Genomic DNA, 17,805 nt, shown 5'->3' with positions numbered 1-17,805 from the left:
TATAAAGTTGCCTTGAATGTAATGTTTATGAACCAGTACTAAAATTGAAAATTAGATTGAAGACAAATAATTGAAGGTGTCAGTTCCTTATTTCTAGAAAAGCAGTATTTTTTAATTTTTGTTATAAGATCACAACTTCCAAAATGCAGATCTATTTCATTTGCACTGCACTCTGTCTTATACAACTGAGATTCATCTCTTTGTAAAAATAAAAAGTGGGAGATAAATATGATATTCAAAAAAATGCGGGTTTTGATACTACGGATCATCAAGTAAAACACCATCTTTTTTGTGGGTGTCAGACTAGATACTTAATTGTCTGTTTTGGCTACAAAATCTATAAACACTTCATACCTGTACACACAGTTTTAAAGAAGAAAAAAAGTCAAAAGGCAGTTCTTCAGAATAAGTCTTTACTGCCACAGTGTTTTTCTAGTTCTTGTTGCCTTTATTTTGCCTGTATATGCTGTGGTGTGAAGATTTACTTACACTCAAATGACTTGTATTTTATGCTGTGCTGCAGACCCTTACTCAGAGAAATTCTTAGAACAACATACATGATTTAACATACTTTCCTATAAAATTATGTTTATAAATCTGATAGCTGTTTCTGTTTTCTGTTGTATTAAACATAAAGTCGAATCTGATAGAAAAAGTAATACTCTAAGTCAAATATTTCCAAGATAGCTTCATTAATATCACTGTTGCAAACAAGAAAGCAGGCTAGTGAAAATTTCAGGGAGAGAGGAAAAAATTTTGTTTGCCAACCTTGTAAATATTGAAAGTATGTATTTGATTTAATTTTTAAATAACCTGTTTTCTTGTGCACTTTAAAGGTTCTAAAAATCAGAAACACATCTTAAGACCAGAGTCTCTTGAAGGAACAGATGAAGAGGATCCAGTTACAGCTCTGGAGTGGGACCCTTTGTCAACTGATTACCTTCTTGTTGCTAATTTACATAATGGTATTCGACTAGTTGATTCTGAATCTCTGTCCTGTATCACAACTTTTAGTTTTCCTAGTGCAGCAGCATCTGTTCAGTGTTTAGCCTGGGTTTCTAGTGCACCTGGAATGTTTATAACTGGAGGTAAGTCTTTTATTTCCTAGTTTATACAAAGATAACAAATACAGGACATAAAAAAATACAGGTCTTCAAAAATTGATACTCCAAGTTTGATTTTTCTGTTTCATAATATTTTTACAAGTAGAAGCATACATTAGTTGTACATAAAAAAGACCATAACACAAGACCAGAAAATAATAAAACTATGCTTAGCAGTTTTTTCATGTTTTAAAAATATTAGCTACATAAATATGCAAGTTTCTACAATTTTTTATGCTAAATAATATTTTCCTCACACATGCTTTAGCAAAACATATATAATTCCTTTGGGAATGGGGATAAAAATACATTGTACTAATTGATGTCACTTCAAAGACAAAAAATTAAAAGAAGAAAAGAATCTTAATTCCTGCCTCTTTTCAACACCATAGACATTATGGCTCAGGTTGAACTAATGAATAAAGAAATTAAGACTGGCCAAATATTTTATAAAAAGAGAGGTAGAATTTATCTGTGTGTAAATAGCTAATGTTAATAATAATTGTTGCTATTAGTGATATGGCCATGATGGTGAATGGAGGATAAATAGCATGCCATGGATGTTACACTAGATGATCTCCAGAGGTTCCCTCCAGTCCTAACTATTCTATGATTCTATGGAGTTAATGGTGCCTGCTTATAAAATTATTCCTAGGACTTGAAGTTCAATTAATTGCTGTATTTTTGTATAAATCAGTCCTCAAACCACATACCTCTGTGTTTTGTTTTCTTAAACCTCAGATTCTCAGGTTGGTGTGTTACGTGTTTGGAATGTTTCACGTACAACACCTATAGATAATGTTAAATTGAAGCAAACTGGTTTCCATGGCTTGCATGTGCTAAGTTCTCCTCCAAAAAAAAAGTGTAAGTGCAATTTTGATTGTTATTCATTGTGATGCAACTTAAGAAAATCTAATTTATGAGTCCAGATCAATCTCTGTAGCATTGGTCAGCTATTTAGTTCTTAATTAAAGTACCTTCTGCTGGTAGTGGATTAGACAAATGCATAAAGGGTCAAGTACTTTTTAAGGTCTTTCTTTAGTAGGCCAGGCTTCATACAGGAATTCTCCATTTCTTTTGTTTTAAATCTCATTAGAATACAAGCATTTTACTCTGTATAATTTCACTTATTACTGAAATAAGAAATAATCTTCTCTCTTTGTCTTTTGCTTTATATTATTAAGCATGTTCATCACAGTATCCTACTAAAAATCACCATACATCTTCAACAAGTGAGGCTGTTCCTCCTCCAACTTTAACCCAAAACCAAGCATTTTCTCTTCCTCCTGGTCATACCGTCTGTTGCTTCATGGATGGTGGAGTGGGGCTTTATGACATGGGAGCCAAAAAGTGGGATTTCCTGAGAGATTTGGTATGGTTCATATCTGTCTTTGAATAGAGAGTTTATTTGGCTTATGCACTTTCTTCTAACAGCAAAAAACTGGAGAATGAAATCTTTGCAGTACTGTAGAGCAGTTTCTATTGTTAGAAAGAGCCCAGATTTCTAGGAAACAAAATGACAGTTCTGAAGTTTACAGCAATCTTTTATTGGAATTCTGTTGGAAGTATTCTGACAGGTTTTTTTAAACAGAAATAAAGATTTACAGACTTGTTTTTAGATTTTTTAATTTTTGTGACTGAAATTTTAGTTTGATGGCCTTCTCAGAAATTTTCTCTGATGGGTTTTCTATAATTCAGAATAAAAGTTTGAGTCAAATCAGAGAGCTATATGGTGAATACACTCAGTTTAACATTACACAGACTGATTTATTAAATTTTCTTCGAAGCTGAAATTCAGAAATAAGTTTAACATATATTAGATGACCCTTTTCTTCACCAGGCTTTGTATTATTGAAGTTCTTTAGCATATGTCTCTTTTTTGCTTTCCAAGTTCCCTTTTCACTGAAAAAAACCCAAACAAACAAAACCCAAATAATTTTCAGCTGTACTCCCATATGCATTTGAATAGAGGCTGCTGGTTGGTTTTCTGTTTCCATTTTTATTGGGTATGGTCATATAAAGCAACTGAGGCTTTAAAAGAATTCTTACATAATATTTGTGTTTCATGTATTTATCAACTTAAATTCTACAAATGCATGTCTTGGAAAACACCTAATTGATACATTAAAACTCTAATAGATTGACGTTTAAACTGCAATAGAGCATAGACTGTATCTAGAAAGGCAGAATATTCAGTGGGGTACTACACAACTTGTAGAATATTTTCAACATATAGAGCTTTGTTTTTTCAGTCAGGTACTTTTTACCAAAAGGAAAAAACTGTTCCTGTTTTAAAAAATTAAGGGTTTTTTGTTTGTTTGTTTGTTTCTTTGTTCTTGTTTTTTTTGGGTTTTTTTTTTTTTTTTGGCATAGTTTTTTAACTCAATTTTTAGCAGCATAGTTTCAACAGGAAATGCTAACAAGATCCTGGCATTGTGTACCCTGTGGTTTCAGGAAATAATATTTTTTATTTTAATAATAATCTATGAAAGAACATGTTAAGTCCAAGTTATTTTATGCCTTTTAATTTTGACTGATAAGCCTAAATATAAAGGGGTTTTGGAACTCTTAATTGACCTGACAATTAAATTAAATACAATGTATTTTAGAGTTTGATCTAGAGTTGGACTTATGAAGAAAATCAAATGTAATAAAAATGGATTAAATATTTGTTTCATTTAAGGGACATGTTGAGACCATCTTTGATTGCAAATTCAAACCTGATAACCCTGATCTTCTTGCTACAGCTTCATTTGATGGCACAATAAAAGTTTGGGACATAAATACTTTATCAGCGGTTTATACATCTCCTGGTAATGAGGGGGTTATTTATTCCATTTCTTGGGGTCCAGGTAAGAATATTCTGCTGTGTGTCTAATTGTTCTTTGAATTAGCATTAGCTGCAGAATTTGTCATATAAAAGTATTAGTTTTATAGAGAAAGGCATCTTCTAAGGTTTAAACAAAACTTAATTATCTGTGAAACCAGCAGAATTCAATGCTTCAGACCTTGTTTAAGCTTACCCTTCTGAGTAATGCTCCCAGTATTTCTTACTCAGAATGGAGGGAGGAAAAACTCCAGAACATTTCTAACATGGCATTATGCAAATGTCAAAATGTCTTACTTTGCATGAGAAGCAGCTCCTTAAAGGAATTCAGATTATATTTTATGCTGAAATAGTAGAACATATGGATTTAGCTCTTTTTCTTCCATCTTTGTATAGAAGTCTAATCACTGAAGAACTCTGCTTTTACCTTATTAGAAATAGGAAGTGTCTCTTCTGCAAAACATCTACTTTTTCTTAGACAAATCACTGGACTCACTGGGAAATTTTGTTTACAAAGTTGTTCTTTAGTCCTCTTTGGTATACCTGAAAATACACTTCAGATAGATGTCAATAGTTGACATTAAGTCGACTTCCCTGTTGTGTTTTATTTCATTGGACAGCAGATGTATTTTAAAAAATCTAAATAATTCATCAGTCTGTTTTCACCTGCACTTTTAAACTCTTAAGAAATAATAGCTGACGGAAGAAAGATATTGTGGTGGGAAGCTTAATGTAATCTGCATATGTGAAATAAATTTGACCTTTTTAATTTCAGAGAGTCTCTTTCACCTTACATCTTCACAAATAATTTGTCTTGCTATATGGAAATCATGGCAGTATGAAATACAGTTCTTATGATTGGTTATTTAATTTTGAAGTTTAAATTCAATTTGTAGTTGTATCTTGTAGTTGTATTGAATGTTTTTTTGTTTTTTTTCTGCAGGTGGGGTGTAGGTTTTTTGCTTTTGGTTTTTGGGGATTTTTGGTGGGTTTTTTTTGGTTTTTTTTTTTTTTTGTTTTGTTTGTTTGTTTGTTTGTTTTTAAAAAAAACAAAGTCATTTGGAAGTACGTGCTTTAACTTTGTTCGTTAGCACCCTGTCCAAAAGCTCCTCTCCCTCCCAGCCAGAACGTTTGGTGCTTCTTGCACTTTACTCCCAAACAGTTCCTATCTGCCTTGTACTTTGTTCTTAATATATAATCTAATGCATGCCACCATTTGTTTGGTCTCAGAAGACCTTTGAAAAAAGTTATTACTCCTTTTTATTTTTTCTGCCCCATCATTCTCCTCCTACCTTTGTTTATTATAATTTTATGCATTTAACCTTGCTAGACTCCTCCTGCATAGATTGTATTTTCTGCCTGTGAAGCTTGAAATAAAATAACAGTCAAAACTTTCCTATAAATCTGCTATTTAATGAAAAGCATAGCTATATTAAGATACAGAGTCACCGTGGTGAGAATTTGGTGGATTTTGGATTAGACCTGAACTGAATTTTCTGTTTCTCACTGTAGAGTTTTGTACTCAGATTTTCCACCCTGTAGAGTGTGGTTACAGATTCAGATACATTCTTGATAATCTTAGGTGCAGCAGTGGTGCAAGATTAAGGAAACAAAATACTGTGAGGTGTTCTCTCTCATTTTTATGATTTGGCTTTATATGTAGGGAACTTTAAAGGAAAATGCTCCAGTTGCTACAACTTTAAGCTGAAACACTAAGGCTACCTCTCTTTCAGTTTGAGTCATATGCATCATGATCATTAATTTCTTACATGCAAGACTTTTAGCAGGCATTAACACACTTTTTACAGGAATACAATTTTTATTTGACCATCCTCGAAATAGGAATGTAGAAAAAAGGTCAGGCTTTCACTGAAATTGATGTTTTTGACATCGTAGCAAATGCTGGCCTTAAACTATGGAAAACTCATGTTCATGTACCATTGATGTTTTATGTTCATATTACATTTCTTCAATTTAAAGTAGAACCACTGTCAAACAATATTGTGATTTTATAATTTTTGTAATATTTTACAAACATCTCTCTTTAAAGGAAATTTGAACTGCATAGCAGGTGGAACTTCCAGAAATGGTGGCTTTATCTGGGATATACAAAAAGGAAAACTGATAACCAGATTCAGTGAGGTAAGATGAGATTATTACTTTTTTTGTCTATGTGAAATGTAAGTTAGTCATTCCCTCTAGTGTCCATAAATAGAGATGGCCAAAGTACATATCTTTTTAAAAGGTGCTATAGTATAAAGTTCTATGGAGTTTTGATGGTGCCAGTTTACATGTGTGGCAGAAGTATTTTTACTTCCTCAGACTGGATTTGTGATATGAGAGTAGTGAAGCATCAGATGGACTCCATTATCATAAAATTGGTCTTGTAGGGATACATGGAAAAAACATTGCTGATTCCTTAACTGTGTAAGCATATATGGACATACAGACTCAGCATCAAAATGAAAACTGTATTTTCAAACATAAGGGCCAGAAAAAACTTTCAGTACCTGAAGTCTAGATCAATAATGCTCAATTTTGCAGCACATTAAGCAGTATGACTCATTTAGTGGCTTGCCTTGTATTGCCTGAAATTTATACAGGCATTTTTAAGTCCTGAAATAGTAGCATAAATTTTATTGGCAGAAGGAGTTGTGTAATAATATGATGTAGCATTTTACACTATTTTATGTCTTCCCAGTATATAGCTGTGATCTTCAGATTATACAGACATAATCAATTAAGTATAGAATCTGCATCAATGTACAGGGGATGCTCTTTAAGAAGAGAGGTGGAGGAGTAAGGAGAGGCATGAGCAGAAAACAAATATACCTACCTTCAAGAGTTCTGGCATTCTAATATTGATATTAGCATTTGTGCTACTAAATATCTTTTCTGTAATACTGGTGCTGATACGCATCCCAATTAAGTTTTCTCAAACCACAATTTTTCATGCCCATATACTTCATTATTCCAACAAGTAACTAACCTGTATTCAGAATCACTGAATCATTAACGTTGGAAGGGACAACAGGGAGTCATCTGGTCCAACCTCCCTGCTCAGGCAGGGTCATCCTAGAACACTTTACACAGGATTGCATCCAGATGGTTCTGGAATATCTCCAGAGAGGGAAACTCCCCAGCCTCTCAGGACAATCTGTTACAGTGCTTGGTCACACAATAGAGAAGTTCTTCTTCATGTTCAGTTGGAACTTCCTGTGCATCAGCTTCTGCCCATTGCCTCTTGCTTGGTACCATTGAGCAGAGCCTGGCTCCATCCTCTTGGCACCCTCCCATCAGATACTGACAGACATTGATGAGGTCCCCTCTCAGTTGTGACTTCTCAAGACTGAATAGGCCCAGCTCTCTCAGCCTTTCCTTGTAAGAGAGATCTCCAATTCCTTAATCATCTTTATTGCCCTCTCCAGAAGCTCCATGTCTCTCTTGTCTTGAGGAGCCCAGAACTGGACACAGCAGTCCACTTGAGGACTCACCAGAGTTAAGGTGCAGGATCACCTCTGTTGCCCTGCTGCAATGCTCTTCCTAATGCACCCCAGGACACCGCTGGCCTCTTGGCCACACGGTCACACTGCTGGCTCATGGACAGCTTGGTGTCCACCAGGATCCCCAGGTCCTTCTCCACAGAGCTGCTTTCCAGCGGATCAACCCCAGCCTGTGCTGGTATATGAGTTTATTCTTTCCCAGGTGCAGGACCCTGCATTTGCCTTTGCTGAATTTCAGCTGGTTTCTCTCTGCTCATCTCTTCAACCTGCCAAGGTCCCTCTGAAGGACTGCACAGCACTCTGGGGTATCGGCCTCTCCTCCCAGCTTTGTGTCATCAGTCAACTTGCTGAGGAAACATCTGCCCCTTCATCAAGTCATTGATGAATGAACTAAACAATTCTGTGACCAATATTGAATCTTGAGGGCCACCACTGGTGATTGGCCTCCAAATAGACCCTGTGCCACTGATTACAACCCTCTGGGATCTGCTGTTCAGCTAGTTCTCAATCCACTTCACTGTCCACTCACCCAGGCCACACTTCCTGAGTTTGACTATGAGGTTTTCATGAGAGGCAGTGTTGAAACTCTTGCTGAAGTCAAGGTGGGCAATATGCACTGCTCTCCCCTCATCATCCATTGAGGTGAGGCTAATTGGCTATTAGTTCCCTTGGTCTTCCTCTTTCTTTTTGAAGACAGGAGTGACATTTGCCTTCTTACAGTGCTCACCTCAGACACCTCTTCTGATTGCCACAGCTTTTCAAAGATGACCATGAGCAGACTCACTATGGTGATACTCTTCCAGCATTTGTGAATTCATCCTGACAGGGCCCATGGACCTGTGGATGTCAAGTTTGTGTGTTCTCTAACCAAGTTGGTCTTGATCAAGGGAAAGTCTTCCTTCCATCATTCTTCTATGCTGGTCACTTGAGTCAGAGATTCCTGAGAGCTGGTTCTGTCAGTGAAGACTGTTGTAAAGAAGGTGTTCAATAACTCTGCCTTTTCTGCATCCTCTGCTACCAGGGTCCCCCCTCCATGTAGTAATGGGTCTACATTATCCTTGGTTTTCCTTTTGTTATTAATGGAGATGAAGAAGCACTACTTATTGTCCTTGATATCCTTGGCCAGATCTCATTCCCTTTGTCTTCCTTATCTCGTTTCTACTTATTCTCCAACCTCTCGGTACTAATTCCAAGTGGCCTGACCCTGCTTCTATCTCCTGTGCTTTTCCTACCTGCACTTAAATAATGACAGAAGTTCCTTGGTCATCCATGAAGATCACTTTCCCCAATTTCTTGCTCATCGGGGTGCATTGGTCTTGAGCCTGAAGGAAGTGATCCTTAAATATCAGCTGGTTCTCTTGCACCCTTTTTCCCCACAAGGTGTGTTCCCATGGCACTGTTCAAAGAAAATCCCTGAAGAGACTAAAGTTAGCTCTGCTGAAGTATCTTAGTCTCTGTCCTGCTTCCAGCTTGCCTAATACTGAACTCCACAGTCTCAATGATCACAGCAGCCAAGGTTGCCTCCAACCTTCATATCTCCCACAAAAGCCAGGCTTTCCCTGTTTGTGAGTGTGAGACTCAAGCAGCACAACAGTCCTTGTGGCAGGAAGTTGTCATTAACATTTTCCAGGAACCTCTTGGCCTGTTTATGCTTCATTGTGTTGACTCTCCAGCAGGTGTGAGGGTAGTTAAAGTGCCCCACAAGAACTAGTGCCTGTGCCTTTGGGGTGCTTCTAGCTGGCTGTAGAAAGCTTCATCCACTTAATTTTAGCTATCAGGCAGTCTATAGCAAACACCTACAACAGTGTCTTTTATCCAAACCATAAGCTTTTGACTTGCCCATTATTCTCCCCAAGACAGAGCTTGATACATCTCACGTGTTTCCTCACCCAGGGGGAAATTCCACCTATGTGACTTCCTGGCCTGTCTTTCATAAACATTATGTAGCCTTTTGTAGCAACTTTCCAGTAATGAGAGCTATCCCACTGTGTCTCTGTAATCACAGTGCAAAGGCCTGTGACTATACACAGATCTCTAGTTCATCCAGTTTGTTCCCCATATTGCATGTTTTGGGGTACAGGCACCTAATAGAAGTATTTGACTCTGTCCACATACCAGTGGAGGTGCAAAGGGATGTCCCATAGTCCTATCTAGTGATTATGTCTTTGGCTGCTTGTGCTTGCTCCAGGTACTGCCTCTTAAGATTCCTAATGCTACTAGAGTGATTTCTATTGTTCTCTCCATTCCTACACATTCTCTCTGGCAAGCCTGGCCCTGGCCTCTTTCCAAACTAGTTTAAAACTCTTGCAGTAAACAATATGAACTGCTGAACTAAGGTCCTTTTTCTCTTTGGAGACAGCTGGACCCCATTTGTTGCCAGCAGGCTTGGTGTTGTATAAACTGACCCGTGATCAAAACTCCCAAAACTGTGCTGGTAACACCAGCATCAGGTCCAGTTGTTCATCTACATGATCTTCCTGTTTCTTGCCACATCATTCCCGTCAACTGGCAGGACAGAAGAGAACACAACTCATGCTTCATATCCCTTGAGCAGTTGTCCCAAGGCCCAAAGGTCCCTCTTAAATAAACAGTGTTGTTTATTTAAGCTTCAGGTTGATATAGTTATGGATTGCTCATTCTTCAGCTTCTCTTAGATCCTGGAGGCTGTAGCAGTTTTAGTATTTATCTTCATAGTCCCAGTGTTTTGGACTTGGACTCACAAACATCCAGCTTATATTGGGTACTCATAATAACGTGGTTTTGTACAGTATACTGTACTGGGAGAAGAGGGCTGAAGCCCGCAGGAGAATAAAGTAAAAAAGATGAGTCAATAGATGAGAGAAAAAGGGGTGAATTATTTCTTATTGATAGGTATTTTGCATTTTTTGAAGCATGGAAAGAATGGAATCTTCTGCATTGCCTGGAGTCATAAAGATTCCAAAAGAATAGCAACCTGCAGCAGTGATGGATTTTGGTGAGTGTTACTGGAAGAAAAAAAAATTGCTAAATGCACTTCTCAGGTGTCAAAATAAATTTTGACAGTACTCTCAGTAATTAGTTTACAAACTTTTCTTACTGGACAGAAATTATATTACTCTGCTGTACTTGTTAGGGTATGATTTTTATGATTAAAAAAAATAAAGGAAATGTTTTCAAAAGGAATAGTGTCTAAGACACACTGATAGTGAAACTAAATACTGATTTTTATTCGGACAAGAATATCCTTCTAGGTTTCTTATCTGTAGAGGACACTTTTCAAAAGCCATCCAACTTTACTTGTCTTAGTTTTAAATTTTTTTTTTTAGTTTGTTGTTTCAATGACTGAAAAGTGCTATTTTAGTACTACAAGTGCACTATCACAGGAGTATAATACCTAATTTTTAAAAATGCATGAATGTCCATTGAAAGCAATTTTGCATATATTGTGTTTTAGTACATTTTAAAAATCCTTCTTCATTTGTTTCTTCTGCTACTGTGTCATTCCAGTTCGAACATAATGTGCAGTAATTTTAGAAAACTATCAACTTTCTTTTTAATTCATAAAGATCTATTTGTACCTTAAAGCCATGACTACAACTTTGATTCTGGACTATGAGGATATAAGAAAGATGTACCACAGTGAACATCTTTAAAGCCCCTCTGAAGGAACATAGATACTGATGTCTAGTTAGATGTTGTACAATCAACATCCAGTTAAATGTTGTCATTGAGGGGCTGATAATTTTTTGGCTGTTTCTCTTATTCTTTGTGTATATTTTTTTTTCTCCCTGGTTTATTTGCACAGAATAAAACTTATTTTGGATAGAATATCCAGAATGTATTTTTCCTTATAATATCACATTATAATTCTTTTCAGTATTATTCGAACCATTGATGGCAATGTTCTTCACAAGTACAAACATCCAGCTGCAGTGTTTGGCTGTGACTGGAGTCAAAACAACAAGTAAGTAAAAATTAACACAAAGGATTGACAATGTTTAGTATTTTAATTGATTGCCAGTAAAGTATCACAAAGATAGCTAGAATGTGATATTTGCTGTGATAGTAAAACACTGAAATTATCTCTTCCAAAGCAGGATATACCTATAACAGCTGTCTCTTCCCAGTAGTATATTTCATTGACCACCATGAACTTTCTTAACTTTCAAAGGAGGATCGTTTTATATTGATGAGAGAAAAGAAAAATTCCTAGCTGAATATATAATGGGGAGAAAAAGAGCAGACAAAAAGCAGACATTCAATACCAGGAAAGAGGAGTGTAGATTGTAATGACTTGTAAGGGGTGTCCTTGTAATGACTGCTAAGGTAAAAATGTAGCAAACAACTAAATACATTGTGATTATTGTACATTTTGTAGATAATTCCTAATAATGTCATGAGAGCTTTTTGTAAAAAAAACCAAACAAAAAACCAATTATACAGTAATTCAATTTAAAAATAGTTGTGTATTGGGTGCATAGTCAGATGAGTGCAAACGTATTCCCCATGGCAATGGCAACTAATGGATCTTTATCAGGTTTTTTCTGATTTAGTTTTTTTAATTGGATTATTGATAGCTATCTCTTGAAGAGATTAAAGAAAAGCAAAAATTTGCTATTAAAAAAATTTGCAAATTGCACATAATATTTTTTTTTAATTTAAAAAAGTATTCATCATCTCTGTGACCAAGGATTTTGCTGCTTTTGTTTTGCAGAGATATGATAGCTACTGGTTGTGAGGATAAAAATGTTCGTGTTTACTACTTGGCAACCAGCTCTGATCAACCACTGAAAGTTTTTACTGGACATACTGCAAAGGTGTTTCATGTACGGTGGTCTCCTCTCAGAGAAGGAATCCTCTGCAGTGGCTCTGATGATGGGTGAGTATTTCTGAACAATTAGAAAACTTAAACCTCAAGCAGGACTGTTGGAGAAACTTGCATCTTTACTTGTAATGGTGTTGCCAATATGTAATAATCTAAATCTCTGCCTTATTCAGATCTAGGTTTTAGCTTTGCTTTTAGCTTTATGTAGTATTTGGGCAGCAGGATCATTATCTAAATTGTCACAACTGCTGTGGTAGTGCAAGTTTCCATATGCTTTCACAAAAGTAGGGTCAATGCCTGACACTGTTACTGCAAGGAGGATACTGCATTACATCTGAAGAGACAAGTACAAGACCTGCTCTTATTTGATACTTTTCAAAAGTATACTTAAGTAGAATCTGCAGAGAATATTAATGAGTATGGATACTTCTGTTTTTTGGTTTGGTGCCATTGCTTTTGAAGGAGAACACATCAGTTCATGGTAAGCTGGAGGAAACATTTTTCTATGATTCTAAGCCACTTCCCTGCAGAGTATATAGGATATTTTTGTAAGAGATATTTTGTAATGTTTGAAGTATTGGCTTCTACTGCTTTCTCATTATCATTCATTAGAGGTTTGTGCTTGAAGCAAAATCTATTAGTTTATAGTGTAGTAATTCATGACAGGAGACAACTTGTTAGCAAACTTCTTGACAATAAAATACATTGAACAGGACTGGCCCTACAATTGAACCCTGAAGAGCATTGCTGCTCACAGTCACCAGCCAGATTTAGCCCCTTTCACTACAACTCTTTGAGCCCTGTTGTGATACAAATAAATAGTCTGATAAATTTGAAGCTTAAATTATTGCTGAAGTAGAGAGACAATTATATTTCAATTGGTGATCTGATGTAGATTGTTCTCTTTTATCCTGTTTCAGTACCGTTCGGATATGGGATTATACACAAGATGCTTGTATAAATGTTCTTAGCGGACATACTGCTCCAGTACGGGGACTGATGTGGAATCCTGAAATTCCTTATCTTCTAATATCTGGCAGCTGGGACTATACAATTCGAGTCTGGGACACAAGAGATGGAACATGTTTAGACACAGTTTATGATCATGGTGCAGATGTATATGGTAATATCTTTCAAATTTTGTTTTATTTCTGTATTGAAATGCATTCTAATATGTTTTGAAATTTATTAAGTAATTTAATTAAACAGGTTATTAGATAAACTTATTTGACTACATTTTTAAATATCCCCTCTACTAGGATTAACGTGTCATCCTAGTCGTCCATTTACTATGGCATCTTGCTCTCGAGATTCCACTGTGAGACTCTGGTCATTGACACCTCTTATAAACCCTCTACAAATAAATATCTTAACAGACAGATGTTGGGATGATATTATCGGCAATACAGGTAAGAAATTGTATAAGCCATTGTTTTAATTTTCTTTACGTTAATATTCCTATTCCCTTTTATTTTAATTTCATATATAAATTTTTGTGTGTATTAGATCGTGCTGTGGAGTCTGGAGCTCCTCCTTTGCTGTGTGGTAAAGTTTCCAGGGATATTAAACAAGAATTGGAAAAATTGTCAGGAAGTCCTCAAGGAAAAAAACTAAGGTGGTTTTCAGAATTTTTTTCAGTAAGTATTCTGCAAATTAGGGATGTTGTCAATGTGCATGCCTTTCTTTTCTGAAGTCAATCTCCAAAATTTAGATTTTTGTTTTCTCTACCATTTTTTTCTCTCTTTCTTGAAGGGAGCTTAGAAAATAGGCAGAAATAAGTTTATTTCTTAACAGGTCAGCATATAAAAGTGTCCATGATTTAACTGTTTGTCAGTTGTGAAAAACAAATTTCACTAATTTAGCACTGCAAAAAAGAAACCAGCTTTTTGCAAAGTTAAATTAGTGAAATAACATTATTTTCTATGGGAAAGGCTAATTTGATAGCAATTTGCTGTTGAAGAAAATGAAATTATGTGTTTAATCAAGCTGCATTAGAGTTTTTAAAAGAACACCCTCATTACTGATAAGTTTTGAACTGCCCCAGTGCTGTGCCCAAACGGCTCTTTATGCTTTAGGAACTGTAGATCCAGATAACCTGTGCCTCAGTATCCATCTATTGACTTTTCTCCATCCAGTAATATTTTCTATAAATTGCTGCAGCCTGTCAGTACAAATGAGTTAAAAAAGATGGTGTCCTGTGAGTTCTTGCCTGAATAGGAGCTGCAATTGAGGTACAACAAGGACAAAATTACTTGGAACTACAGGTTCTACTACTACTGGAACTTGTGTCAAACACTTGTAATTTAAATTAAAACACTGATCTAAAACGACCTAGTTAATCCAAAATATTTAGTTTGAGTTCTAGCTACATTGAAGTGTATAATTTAAATTAAAACACTGATCTAAAACGACCTAGTTAATCCAAAATATTTAGTTTGAGTTCTAGCTACATTGAAGTGTATAATTTAGAAATGATGAAACAATATTTCTCAATTTCAAACTTAGGCATTTTCTCTTTTGTTAAAATATATTTATGGAATTCCTAGTTTTACAGAAGTTATAAATTTTGATTTCTGATTTGACAGTAAAACTATTTTAAGAATACTATAATTTTCCAAGAACAAAAGCTTTTTTGATCAGGTATAGTCAGTGCTTTTTGAGTCCAGAAATTAGGGATTGTGCTAAACTATGAGAAGTCTAATAAGAATTTTAGTGGACAGAAAAAAGAGAGTAGTCTCTTTTTTTTTTTTTTTTTTTTGGGGTGGGGGGTGAGGTTTCCCTACTAGGATTTTATGCTTTTTACCAACTCAAAAATAATTGGACTTCTAAACTTGTGATCCTTTTGTTCTTAGAAAAGCTTCTTTAGGTCAAAGGTTTAATGATTTTTTTTTAAGCTTTTGAATTCTCACTCTCTTCTAGACTTCATTCAGTGTTAAACTGTTGTCCTGTTTCTAAAGAAGGGTTGATTCAAAGACTAGGCCAATAGAAATGCTTAAAATTTATTTAAAAAAATTTATTTTGTGCATATACCAGGTTGTGACAGTAAAGCCTTGAAGCCCTTTTCTACCTGGCCCATGCCTTTGTTTTATAGAAGGTAGTAAACAAGTCCTGGGTCAGCTCCTGCATGGCAGCAGCTGACTGTTGGTTTGTGCCAGCAGTAGACACAAGATAGCTTGGATTTATTTGAGAGCCAAAGGGAAAACTAATGGCTCAGCTGTGAGCCCTCAGCTATGTCCGCACATAACCAAGCAGGTTCATGGATCTCACTGTATCTTTACAGCCTTCATGAAGACTGAAGGACTTGTAGTCTCTGGAACTAACTCATGTTTTCATAATAAAGGTTCTAATATTGAAATTGTCTGAAATTGTATTTCTTGGAGTTGACTTTCAATATCTTTATAAGTTCAAGTTTCTCTCGAACATATCTGTAATAAAACTCTTCTTTCCTAACAATTTTAGCCTCCAGCAGGCAGCAAAAATTTATGGGATTTGGTTGCTGTAATAAAGGGACAGGATGACAGTTTGCTTCCACAAAACTACTGCAAAGGAATTATGCATATGAAACACCTCGTTAGATTTAGACTGGTAAGTGAAGCACAAACAGTATGTGAAAATGGTTGCTAGTCCATGTAGTATTTTACAATTTAAAATAACATTCAATGCTTTACAAAAGGTCACAGCTTCATATACAAAGATATTTGTGTAATACTAGTTCTTCCCTGCAATGCTAGTCTTACAATAGTATCTAGCTGAGTGTGTGAGTTCATCCATACTCAGTGTTAAAATTCTAGGCTACCGTTATTAACTAGAAAAGCATTTTTCAAAACAAAAACAATTGCAAGTAATTATCATTACAGTTTCACCTATGAAGCAATTTGCCTTGCCTATTATATACACTGTATTTTTATATTCAGTAAAGTCAAATTATTTGTTTGTATAAACATTAAGTGTTTAGATGCGTGTTCAGATGCACAGATAGAGGAATTAATGTCTGAAAATGAGGGAGAGTCAGCAGAAATATGTTCTTTAGCTCTCTGGAAGAAGGAATGGCAAGAAACTGTCCTTAATACAGACATGCAGCTTAAGAGTGACTTGGATGAGAAAAGGAAAATCAAGTGCTAGGCTATAAATTTATTAGTAGCTGTATTTATGAATATGCAACCAGATACACAGTTTGTGTAAAATATGAAGATTCATTAGTCTGTCAGGAAGTTCTTAGGAGTACTAAAGAATCCCGTACTCTAATGACTAGATTGTAAATAGAGGAAAGATGATCTACTGGTATGAATCAGGGAATGCACTTGCCAGCCCCAGGGCTAATACTTGCCAGGTATCACCTGTTGTTTGCTGTTACATGCTGTCTCTTTTGTAAAATCACAGGCTGTCTTAGAGTGTCCTATGTTCCTTTTGACTCTCAAGCGATTAAAGTTTATTAGTGTTATTAACTGTCATAATAGCAGCTGCTCTGCTAATCCTATGAAGCTCTGTTTGTGTGTCCATGTGTCCAAAAAAACAGTTTTCTCAGCCAGTTAGCCTGGGAAGACATTAAATATTGATGTGTGCATCGCCAGCAGCCTGTTTAGCCCTGCAAAATTATTTCATGCATTTATAAGTCCAGTGACCTAGAGTAGCTATAGTAATTGCTGGTCATTCTGTGTACCTGGATTAAGTGTTTACATTAATTAAAAGCATTTTTTCCCGTTGCTGACACAATCTTGTTTGAAAGCTCTAAGAGAAAGTAAGGAGTAGGGTAATGCTGACTGCTTGTTAAGGACTGCTAATACTCTTTTTTCCTTAGGAAACTAAATAATGGCACTGCAGCACCTATACATTTCAGGATGAAATAAGGATGTAGACCAACTCTGTTTTTTCTGGTTTTAGTAAACAGAGAGGATGCATTGCAGACTTTAGCATGAAAATAATAAAAATATACAGGTGCTGAGAAAAAATAATTAATACAGTATTAAAAAAAAACCAGATTCTTGGTAGCTGCCATTGGTCTATGTGGCAGTTTACTTTGATGAAGGATGTTCAAAATTCATTCTTCATCTTCTATGTATGGTACTGCAAAGTCATGAATAACCAAATGCCATAATCGTGATGATAGAATTCATCTGAGAATTCTTGAAATGAAAATTTCCCTTTGTTGGTTTTTTTTTTTTTCCTGTACATATAATTCTGTTGCCACCTGTTTCTCAGACTCTGCCAGATGAAGAAATTTAGTCTTATCTTCCCAACTAATATAAAAATTGCAGAAGTTGGGAATATAAATAATTTTTTGGCTATAAGGTCAATGGGGCATGACAGATCAGATCACAGAGCTTGCTGTCTAATAGTTAAGCCTACTGTTGTTGTTATTCCTTTGTGTGGACATTATTATAACAGTAATATGTACAGTTTTCAGCTCTGTGTGGTTTATGTTCACAATTTTTATTTTTTTAAGTTTCATAATATCAAGATTTTTAAGAGGGACATCTGGATGAATTACTATTATATATGAGAATTAAAAATTAATGTATTATAGGAAGATAATAAATGAAAACATATATGAACAATAAAACACTAACA

The 17,805-nt window shown here is 35.5% G+C and overlaps 1 protein-coding gene across 7 annotated transcripts in view; it reads left to right on the top strand.

The window, feature by feature from the left end:
- WDR17 (WD repeat domain 17) overlaps positions 1-17,805 on the top strand; it is a 56,716-nt gene that overhangs the window by 22,854 nt on the left and 16,057 nt on the right. For all 7 annotated transcript variants that reach the window (XM_021550620.3, XM_021550329.2, XM_021550397.2 and 4 more), the window contains exons 5-16: positions 837-1,088; positions 1,845-1,967; positions 2,288-2,475; positions 3,787-3,955; positions 5,981-6,072; positions 10,325-10,407; positions 11,290-11,376; positions 12,127-12,291; positions 13,158-13,360; positions 13,497-13,646; positions 13,744-13,874; positions 15,697-15,822. In XM_021550620.3, the coding sequence (XP_021406295.2) occupies positions 837-1,088; positions 1,845-1,967; positions 2,288-2,475; positions 3,787-3,955; positions 5,981-6,072; positions 10,325-10,407; positions 11,290-11,376; positions 12,127-12,291; positions 13,158-13,360; positions 13,497-13,646; positions 13,744-13,874; positions 15,697-15,822 (1,769 nt within the window). The remainder of the gene's footprint in view (positions 1-836; positions 1,089-1,844; positions 1,968-2,287; positions 2,476-3,786; positions 3,956-5,980; positions 6,073-10,324; positions 10,408-11,289; positions 11,377-12,126; positions 12,292-13,157; positions 13,361-13,496; positions 13,647-13,743; positions 13,875-15,696; positions 15,823-17,805) is intronic.

The sequence above is a fragment of the Lonchura striata genome, chromosome 4, assembly GCF_046129695.1.
Source record: "Lonchura striata isolate bLonStr1 chromosome 4, bLonStr1.mat, whole genome shotgun sequence".
In the NCBI taxonomy this organism is placed as follows: Eukaryota; Metazoa; Chordata; class Aves; order Passeriformes; family Estrildidae; genus Lonchura; species Lonchura striata.
The sequence above is the reverse complement of the archived record's forward strand: the minus strand, read 5'-3'. Positions and strand labels throughout refer to the sequence as shown.